At 50.4% G+C, this 9851-nt stretch overlaps 1 protein-coding gene across 1 annotated transcript; it reads left to right on the forward strand.

Moving 5' to 3' along the window:
• Nucleotides 1-865: 865 nt before the first annotated feature.
• ADAMTSL4 (ADAMTS like 4) lies at nt 866-9593 on the forward strand. The gene is made up of 16 exons (XM_072644716.1): nt 866-964; nt 1288-1345; nt 1556-1890; nt 2104-2827; nt 3213-3315; nt 4299-4435; nt 4778-4982; nt 5246-5418; nt 5554-5968; nt 6209-6338; nt 6706-6910; nt 7052-7228; nt 7489-7695; nt 7810-7989; nt 8352-8496; nt 8701-9593. The coding sequence occupies exons 1-16, from the start codon at nt 945-947 to the stop codon at nt 8835-8837; spliced, it is 3351 nt and encodes a 1116-aa protein (XP_072500817.1). The 5' UTR covers nt 866-944; the 3' UTR covers nt 8838-9593.
• The last annotated feature ends 258 nt before the right edge of the window (nt 9594-9851 follow it).

Consider the following 9851-nt stretch of genomic DNA (forward strand, 5'->3'; position numbering starts at 1 on the left):
AGGCAAAGGAGGGAGGTAGGGAGCAAGAAAGAGGAGTAGCAAATCCACAGCTTCACCAGGGCTTGGAGTTGAAAGCTCTTGTTGGTCTACATAGGATCAGAACTAGATTTTAAGTAGGACTTCCTTACTTTCCAAAAAAGGGGGAGCCAAAGGCTCTTTGCTGCTTAGGATTTCTCATTGCAACACCTAGCACATTATCTTAGTTGGGCAAATTGATGAGTGACTGAGCTAAGACAGGGGCTTCTTCTGGATTGCTTGGGCCAGTGGTTCACATCCAGCTACAGAATTGTGCTACTGCTATTTAAACCATCAGCCAGTTTACTTGATTTACAGTTTGAACTGGAGGCAAGAAAAAGACAAGAGATTTCTAATCTTTGGACCTGTAGTCCAAAGGAAAAGCTGAACCAAAGGATATGAAAGTAGGAGACCTCCTGAGAAGAGAGAACCCAGTGGTATGTACCCTCTCTTGGTACCTGCTGAGGTGGGTATGTAGAATGTGCCCTGGAAGCAAGAGGACTCCTGACGGATGGAGCTTGGTACTTGAGCCGGGATAGAAATACCAGAAACCAGAGATTAGGAAAGGGAGATTAATTAGGGTATTGAGGGATTTGGTAGGGGGCAGTGAGGAGAAGGTAAAAGGGATGACTGGGAAAACCAGAGCATTGGGACCCTCAGCTTTCCAAGGGAAAGAAAGAAGACAGCAATCCTGGTCTCTCAAAATAGGGACAGAGAAGAGGAGGAGGTATTAGGTAGTGTTATGTCCTAACTTCTGTCCTTAACCTTGAACATTTTTATTGAGGGGACATAACCCCTTCAGGTGTCTAGAGAAGAGTCAGGGTAACCTTTATTCCTGCCTTTCTTTCAGGTCTTTCTTCACATCCTAAGCCCTCTAGATTTCTGAGTAGTGTGTTATCTCCAGAGGACTGGGGAGATTAGGGAGAACGATGGAGAAATGGGGAAGCAGGTAAGAGGTGAAAATGGGAAGGGGTAGTGGGATCTATCCCTGGGAGGTACAGGAGAAGAAAGCAGAAAGATGGCAAGGGTGGAAGAATGGGTAAGTAACCCCTTCTATTTTCTGACAAGCTGTGAGACCAGATGTAGGGGGCCAGGCTTTGTACCAGCTGTTCCAGAAATCTTAGTGCCATTTTAAGCTTTCATAAAGCTAAAGTTGCAATAGATATGAAAGCTTACAACTGTACTAAGACTTCTGGGACAGCCTGTATAAGAACGATTGTGACCTCAATTCTAGCTATTAACTTTGATTACTGACTGCCTCTGGCTCCTCAGACTAAGACCGCCTCTTATGCTGCTCCTGCTCCTTCCTCAACTCAGCCTAGACCAGAAGGTCAGTGAAGAGGTTGGAAGGTTTTGCCTGCTCACCAACCTTCTAGAACCCTGTCTCCCCAAGAATTTCCTAGAGCCCTTTGCTCACCCCATGTCTCCCTCCTCATCTAATTCCCCAGGCCCTTCCCTATTTGATGCCCCAGTCATTCCCCCCATTCCCATGCAGGTTACTCCAATCCCTCCTTGATTTGTCTCTTTTTCTCCCAAATAGATATCCCCTCGCCACTCACGACAAGCACATCCTGAAGAAAGTAAAATCCCTGAGGGTGTCTGGGGTTCATGGGGTCCATGGTCCCCTTGCTCCCAGCCCTGTGGGCTTGGGATACAACGCCGGAGTCGAATCTGCCAGTCACCTACATCTTTACTCCAAACCGGGTTGCCTCTACCACCCAGGCCACCTCGACATCCGGAACCCTTGACTGCTCGATCCCGGAACGCCAGACCCCAAACCCCTAGGGAGACCCTCCCTCTCTACAAGCCGGAGCCAAGGGGGAGAAGTGGCCCTCTAGAACAAGAGGAGGCTAGAGAGACCTCAGCCTTAAGGAGGTAAGGGAAATGAGGTGGGAATTGAAGGTGATATATCTCAGCAGGTAGATAAGATTGTGAATGGAATAGGTGAGCCTTAGAACAAGAGGAAACTAGAAACTGGGATAGGAAATGAAGTTGATTACAGGAGTGAGGAACAGAAGAGATTCAAAATGTTAGTTATATGGGAGAAGTAAGCAGAACCATAACTCTGTAACTATAACAATTTCCTAGGTCACGTGTTCGAGATCCTATCAAGCCAGGAATGTTTGGCTATGGGAGAGTTCCCTTTGCTCTTCCCCTACATCGGAACCGGAGGCACCCACATGGACAGCCCAAAACGGAATTCCCCAGTGATGAGGCTCCTCAGACTCTATTTCCAGAGGCAGAACTCCTCCAAGACTCTAAAACAGAGGATTTCCGAGCTCTGACTGTCAAAACAGAACCGCCTGTTAATACTCAGCTCCCCCAAACCCAGATCTCTTCTACAGTACTGCCCCCCCAGGAAGACCTTTACAGTCCCCAGAATCTTGGGACAGAAACACCTCCTAATACCAAGTTTCTAGAGTCGCAGATACCCCCAAAGACAACCAACTTCAAAGCAAAGTCCACCCCCACCCCATCCCCCAGAACAGGCAATTCCCTTAATCAGGTCCACCCACAGAGATCACATCATTCCCAGCAAATGGGACCAGAATGGAGAAGATCCCCCCATCCCTCCTCCTCTGCCCCCCGGGGCCAGGGCCGAGGCCAAGGTCATCAGAGAAGGAGAGAGCAGTGGGCACCCAGAAATGCCCATCAACAGGCTGTTGAAACTCCCCCTCACCATTCAGAGAGTTGGCTGCCTTTACTCAGCTCTGGCTCCAACTCAGGTCCCCTCTGGAGCCTTTTTGCCCCCAGTGCCTCTGCCCTGAACTGTCCTGGAGAGAAGGAGCAACTGAGAGCCTGTATCCAGAAGGTGAGCTCTGCCTTGATCCTGGATCATCTAGGCTTCTAGATGTTCCTAATTTGCATAGAAACCAAAGCTGTGCTCCAATAATTTGGGGGAAACTGTTCTGGAAAAGAGTGAGGGATCTAAATTGGGATCTAAGGTCCCAATTTATCTTATCTAGTCCTGAGGATAGATAACCCTCATGTCTGAGCCCTAGCTCCCTCCTTTGTAGGCCTCCATTTTCTCCCTGGGTTATCATCTCCTAGATCTTTGTCGGGAGGCCAAAGGGCATACTCTCCTAGTTTCTGATTCCTTCTTTCCCCTCTGCAAATCACTCCATCCCAATCCTCAACTGCTACCCTCCTATTGTTTTTTTTCTTAGCCCTGACAATTCTGTTTCCCCCAACTTCAGCCTTGCCCCCCTGAACAGCCAGATCCACGGGCCCTGCAGTGTGCCGCCTTTGATCCTCAGGAATTTATGGGCCGACTCTACCAGTGGGAGCCCTTCACAGAGGGTGAGAACTGAAACCCAGGACCCCAAGACTAGGGAGGCTACACGTTGGCCCCTTTCTAGCCCTGAAAATCTTCCATTTGTGCATTATTTTCCTAACTGTATCTCCTGCCTCAGTTATCCCCTCTTTTCTTTAGTTTCTCTCTTTGAGGCATTATATGCCCATGTGGGAGAGTCCCCTTCCCTACAGGACAGGGAAAGGGGATATATTTTCCCTGAATTCCTTAATTTCCGCCTTTCCCTCCCCATCAGGCAGTCTGTGCTGTTTACTTAGCCTGAGTGGCTGGGCGAGCGAGGGGGCAGGAGGGGAGGTGGGGTATATATAGATGGCTCTTTGTGCTTCAGAGGTCTCTGCCAGTACCTAGGAGGGAAAGAGGGAGGGGATGTGTGTGTGCGTGTGTGTGCCTTGTGTGTTTTAGGGGAAACTAGGTCTGTATGATGCCTGATCTTCTCAAAAAAGCAAAGCAACTAGAAAACGATGGAATCATGCTGAGGGAAACTAGCCCCCTACAACTGAATGGTTTTCACTGTCCCCTCTGGCGAGGTCAGCTGTATCCAGAGGTGGAGAATGGGCATGGCAAGGGGGAATCTCAGCAGGTCAGGGTTTGCTTTGTAGACCCCAGATGTCCTCAGATGACCTCAGCTGCCCTCAGCATTTCGTTTGAGTGTTTCTAAAAAGTCCAAATTCATTTCTAGGCTTATTTGACCATAAGTAAAGCCAAGTGCTCGAGATATGACCTCAAATGACCGTGATTAATCTCAGGTGACCACCCCTCTCCAAAGCCCCTTATTGGTCCCTCCGACCTAACTCCTTGCCAAACTTTCAATGATTCTCCAGAATTCAGAATTGCTTTCTTTGATCCATACTGATGCAGGTATAGCCTTCATAGATTCTTAGCCAACTTAGGCAAACCCCTTTTGACCCCCATGTCAAGTCTATTGGATATGTGTCCCCAAATGATGTTTCCCTTCATCCTCCTCTTCCAGTCCAGGGTTCCCAACGTTGTGAACTGAACTGCCGACCTCGTGGCTTCCGATTCTACGTCCGGCACACAGAGAAGGTCCAAGATGGCACTCCCTGCCAGCCTGGAGCCCCAGACATCTGTGTGGCTGGACGGTGTCTGGTGAGAAACTGTTAGCCAGGGTCTAGGGTGGGTTTTGAGGCCAGCCAGAGGTCCTAACTAACACTATACAGACCCACCCATTCACTGAGGCAGCTAAGTCCTAAGACCGCAGAGAGGAAGGCTGTGGGCAGAGATGGAGAGATGAGAATCCCAAAGAGAAGGGTTTTATTTTCCTGGGAGACAAAAGGAACTAAAAAAGATATGGTTTTCATATCCACTCTAGTGAAGGCTGGAATGTGAAGAGCAGTCGGTTCTCAGTGGGATGAGACTGGGGAACATGTGTGTGTGTGTGTATAGGGGTCTTCCCCAGCAGCTCACCTACGTATCTGTTTTCCTTCTCAGAGCCCTGGCTGCGATGGCATCCTTGGCTCCGGCAGACACCCAGATAGTTGTGGTGTCTGTGGGGGAGATAATTCCACTTGCCACTTTGTTTCGGGGAATTTCACTGACCAAGGGGGTCTTCTGGGCTACCATAAGATTCTGCTCATCCCAGCCGGGGCCTCTCAGTTACAAATTGCTCAATTTCGACCCAGCTCCAATTACCTTGGTGAGAACTCTTGGCCCACCTCCCTGCCTAATCTTCCTTGTCTGTACTTCTCTAAATTTTTGCATTGTTTCTCCATACACATCCATTTCTACATCACTGAAGAAATAGCAGAGGCGGGGTGAGGGGTGGGGGGTGAAGAGAGAAGCATGGTTTGACCTCGGAACCTCAGAGTGGAAAAAATTTGGGGGAACTTGTGAGGGAAGTGAAATTTGGGAGGAATAAAATGTCCTCCCTTCTTTTCACCACCCCCCCCTCCCCCACAGCACTTCGTGGTCCTGGGGGCAAGTCCATCATTAATGGGAACTGGGCTGTTGACCCCCCTGGGACCTATACTGCTGGCGGCACTGTCTTCCAGTATAATCGGCCCCCCCGGGAGGAAGGGACAGGAGAGAGTCTGACAGCTGAAGGGCCCACAACACAGCCTGTGGATGTCTACGTAAGTAGATGGTAAAGGATGCCAACAATCTAAAGAAAGGACCAATGGTGCTAAGGGTCTTTTTGTGTCTGGGGGGAGGACTGAAACAGAATCCCTCTCTCCCGTAGAAACACTGCTTCTCTTTTACTCCCCCAGATGATCTTTCAAGAGGAAAACCCTGGTGTCTCCTACCAATACCTCATCTCTTCACCTTCTCCGAACCTTGGAAACCCTACCCCAACCCTACCTCCTATTCCCCAACACCTGTCTGGTGAGGGTGTGAAGCCCTGGGGAGAAGAAAGAAATAGATGGGGGAGGAGGCAAAGAGGAGAGATTTTAGGGCGGCCAATAGAACGACCAGATTATAATGTGCCTACTCAGTTTCCCCCAGAGGGTCTAAAACTGGAGCCCCCAGCACCTCCCCGATCAGCTCGCACCCCAGGAACTCTGCAGCGTCAGATACGGATTCCTCCTCTGCCTGCCCCACCCCACCCCAGGCTTCCCTTGGCATCCTCAGTGGGATACTGGAAACGAATGGGATATTCAGAGTGCTCAGCATCCTGTGGAAAAGGTGAGCCCTCCATTCCACAATCCAAACCTCAACTTCTGATCCCTCAGCCTCAGAGCCCACTCTCTGGCTTTCCCAACCCTGGAAAACTAGTCTAGATCTTCAACCCAGCCCTCTTGCATATGTTTTCGTAAACTCACTGAGCCAGATCTTTTTACATCCTTGAAACCCAATCCATAGGATTCTAGCAAAACTATTCTTTCCTCAGTGTGTCAGCCTAGAAGGCCCTTGTTCCTTCTTCAGGTGTCTGGCGCCCAATTTTCCGCTGTGTGTCCCGTGATTCTGGAGACGAAATGGATGAAGAAAGCTGTATCCTAGGTGCCCGGCCACCTACCCCACCAGAGCCATGTCATGGCCCTCCATGTCCCCCTTAGTGAGTATGGATGGCCCACACCATCTCTGGGGCACCTACTACAATATCTTCTGACCTCACCTGGACTCTTCATGGGTCAGGGGTCCCCAAGGTAGGAAGAGAAGAGATCAGGATTCTTGGTACTATATAGAGAGGAAAAAGCTGAATCCTTTCCCGAGTCCCCTTCACTTCCACATCCATCTTTACTTCCACAAAGAGCAGTATCACAAATGATACCAAGACTTCAAATTCCTACCATGTCTCTGAATTAGAACTCCCTCATCCCCAAGCATCTCTTGCTCCACCTGTGTCTGACTCTGCCCTTCCCCCTTTCCCATGTCTTTGCCATTCCTGTCCTACCCCTGTCTTCCCACATCTGTGACCATAGCTGGGAGGCAGGTGAATGGACCTCTTGTAGCCGCTCCTGTGGCCCAGGCACCCAGCACCGCCAGCTCCGATGTCGACAAGAGTTTGGGGGGGGCGGCTCCTCAGTGCCCCTGGAGCGCTGCAGCCATCTCCCTCGACCCAATGTCACCCAGACTTGCCAGCTGAGCCTCTGTGGCCACTGGGAAGTACGCTCTGCCTGGAGCCAGGTGAGCCACAGAGATAGACAGATGAGTGAATGGGAGCAGGTAAACTGCAGGGGGAAGCCAGATGAACTGGAGGACTGGAGGGGAAGTCTAGGCTTGAGAATCATGGATCTCTTCATTGATGATTTTCTCCGTCTTTCCCAGTGCTCTGTTCGATGTGGTCGTGGCCAGCGAAGTCGGCAAGTAAGATGTGTGGGTAACCATGGTGATGAAGTAAGTGAACGGGAATGCACTTCGGGGCCTCCAAGACCCCCCAGCAGAGAAGCTTGTAACATGGGGCCCTGTACCATCGCCTGGTTCCACAGTGACTGGAGCTCCAAGGTAGAGATGCTAATCCTGAGAGGCCACTAAAATCTAACAGCCTCAATTACTCTAAATCCAAGACTTTTTAAAACCTTTCCAAACCCAGGTACCTCAGAAGAACCCTAACTCTAAGATTCCTTGGCAGCTTTCTCAGTGTGGCCAACAGAAATTCCTTAATCTGTCCCAAATCTGGCCCTTCCTTGCCTAAACTCCTTACTCTCTGTTATTCTGCCCGAATTCTGTCCCGTCTCACAGGGCCTTGCCTTGTATCCCAACAGTGCTCAGCTGAGTGTGGGACAGGAATTCAGCGGCGCACTGTGATCTGCTTGGGGAGTGGAGAGTCCCAAGGGATTGGTGAAGAGGAGGAAGGGCTCCAGGGCAAAGAAAGAAGCTGCCCCACAGGAAACCGTCCCCCTGATATGCGGGCCTGCAGCTTGGGGCCCTGTGAGCCAACCTGGCAGTGGTACACGGGGCCCTGGAGTGAGGTGAATGGGGGAGTTTGAGAAATCGGGCAGCAACTTGGGAGAGGTGAACAAAATATCATCAGTGGTGATCCTAGGACTGATTAAGGACATGCTGTCCTTTTTGGGGGGGCCCAGTGTTCTGTAGAATGCGGTTCTGGGACGCAGCGCAGAGATGTGATCTGTGTGACCAAACTAGGAACCGAATTCAATGTTACTTTTCCTGGTAACTGCACCCATCTGCCCAGGCCACCTATCCTGCAACCTTGCAGGGGGGATGGCTGTCAAGACCGATGGTTCTCTACCCCCTGGAGTACCGTGAGTGACCTTACCTCTTTTCCTACCCCCATTAGCTGTGTCTCTATCACTGAGTCTATTGGCCCTTATTTTCTTATGAAGAAGCAATACCCCAGCTCACCGCCTCCTGTTGTTTCTTTGGCTGTTTGGAAAATCCCCAACGCATTGAACTCTAAAGATCTTAACTCCTTCAATTTCATTGTCTTTCCTCTCACTCATCTTTGAGGAAGGAAAAGGCAAATCCCCTTCCTCCAGACTCTCCCTTCATAGTGTTCCCAGGGTTCTATCTCTTCGTCCTTAAAGGGATGAGTGGGGAGCTGTGGGTTGTTAGGAGAAAGAGTGGTCTTAATTGTTCTTTCTCTGTCCCATGTATCTTGCTCTAGTGCTCAAGGACTTGTCTGGGGGGTGTCCAAATGAGGGAGGTTCAGTGTCTGAGTGCTAACCATACTCTCAGCACCCGATGCCCGCTTAGCCTTCGACCTTCCAGGAAAAGACCATGTAACAATCAACCCTGTACTCAGCACCCAGGTAAGCCAGAATGGGTGGGGGGGATGGACAAGGGGAAGGAGGTAGATAGACCTGAGAGAGGAAGAAAACAGGAGAGGAGGGAACAAGAAAGAGGGGAAAACAATGCATCTACAGAGAGGAACCAGAATTAACAAATAAACATTGAGGAATGGAAAGCATCCCAGTGACCTCCTCAGACCCACTGCCTATCCCTCTGTTCCCTAGATGACCATTGCCAGGACAACTCCCCACACTGCCCCCTCGTGGTCCAGGCTCGCCTCTGCGTCTACCCCTACTACACAGCCACCTGCTGCCGTTCCTGTGCCCATGTCCAGGACAGGGCACCCCCAGAACCTGCCTGAGATGGGACTGAAGTGACATTTACAGTTATCTTCCCTGCCCCAGCATCAGCTGCCCCATGGACTCTATCCCCTTCCTGCCCTTGACCTGCCTCATGGGACACTCAGAGAAATACCAGCACCTTCTATATTTATCCTGGGAGGAGTCTGGGGAACGCAGTGTGACAGGTTGTGGGGAGATAGCTGTGACAGTGTGTGAGGTTGTGTTCATGTACCTGTGTGATTGTATGTATATATGTCATTATACATGTCTGTCCCTGGGTGCTATTGCTGGTGGGACTGTGTGACTTCCTGCTAACTAGGGTCCCTGGCCAAGACAGACTGGGATATATGAAATGCCCTCATCCCCCTCCCCTTCCCCCACCTCTTCCAACTGAGTGAAACCAAGACAAAAGTTCATTCTGGTCCTTTGATTTTGCCCTGACCAGCCCTGTTCCCTAAATCAAACTAACCATGGTATATTTTTCCATGTCCTGAATCACACCTTCAGCCTTCCACCTTTAACCCCAGCACCATTCCCTCCACTCTGTCCCCTTAACTTCTGGGAACAAATGACTTTCGTTGTTCTCCTTTCCACCACCGTCATCCCCTACCAACCCAGAGAAGGGACCAGTTTAGCCAGGGTTGTAAAGACACGGAAGAGGGAAGTGTGGCTACATATTAGGATGCACTAACCCCTGCCCCACCCCCCACCCTAGGATGGTTCCCACCCCAGAACTAATTTATTTTTTATTAAAGACGACTGTGATAAATAAGAAACAGGCTCCTCATTGTCCTCATGGGAACCCAGTCATCCGGGGCTCCCAGCCAGGGTGAAGTCAGGATGGAGGGTGGGGAAGGGAGCAGCTGCTTGAAGAGGATTGAAGGCTGTGTAGCTAGCAGGGTGGGCCACAATACCTGGCTGACACATACCGGGCTCATTTTTGTCATTGGTAGGCTGGGAACAGAAACGGAGCTCGGGTTCGCAGGGTTCAATGTTTGGCCACTAGAGGTCGCCCCATCTTCCAATTCCAAAAT

Source organism: Notamacropus eugenii, chromosome 2, assembly GCF_028372415.1.
Source record: "Notamacropus eugenii isolate mMacEug1 chromosome 2, mMacEug1.pri_v2, whole genome shotgun sequence".
NCBI lineage: Eukaryota > Metazoa > Chordata > Mammalia > Diprotodontia > Macropodidae > Notamacropus > Notamacropus eugenii.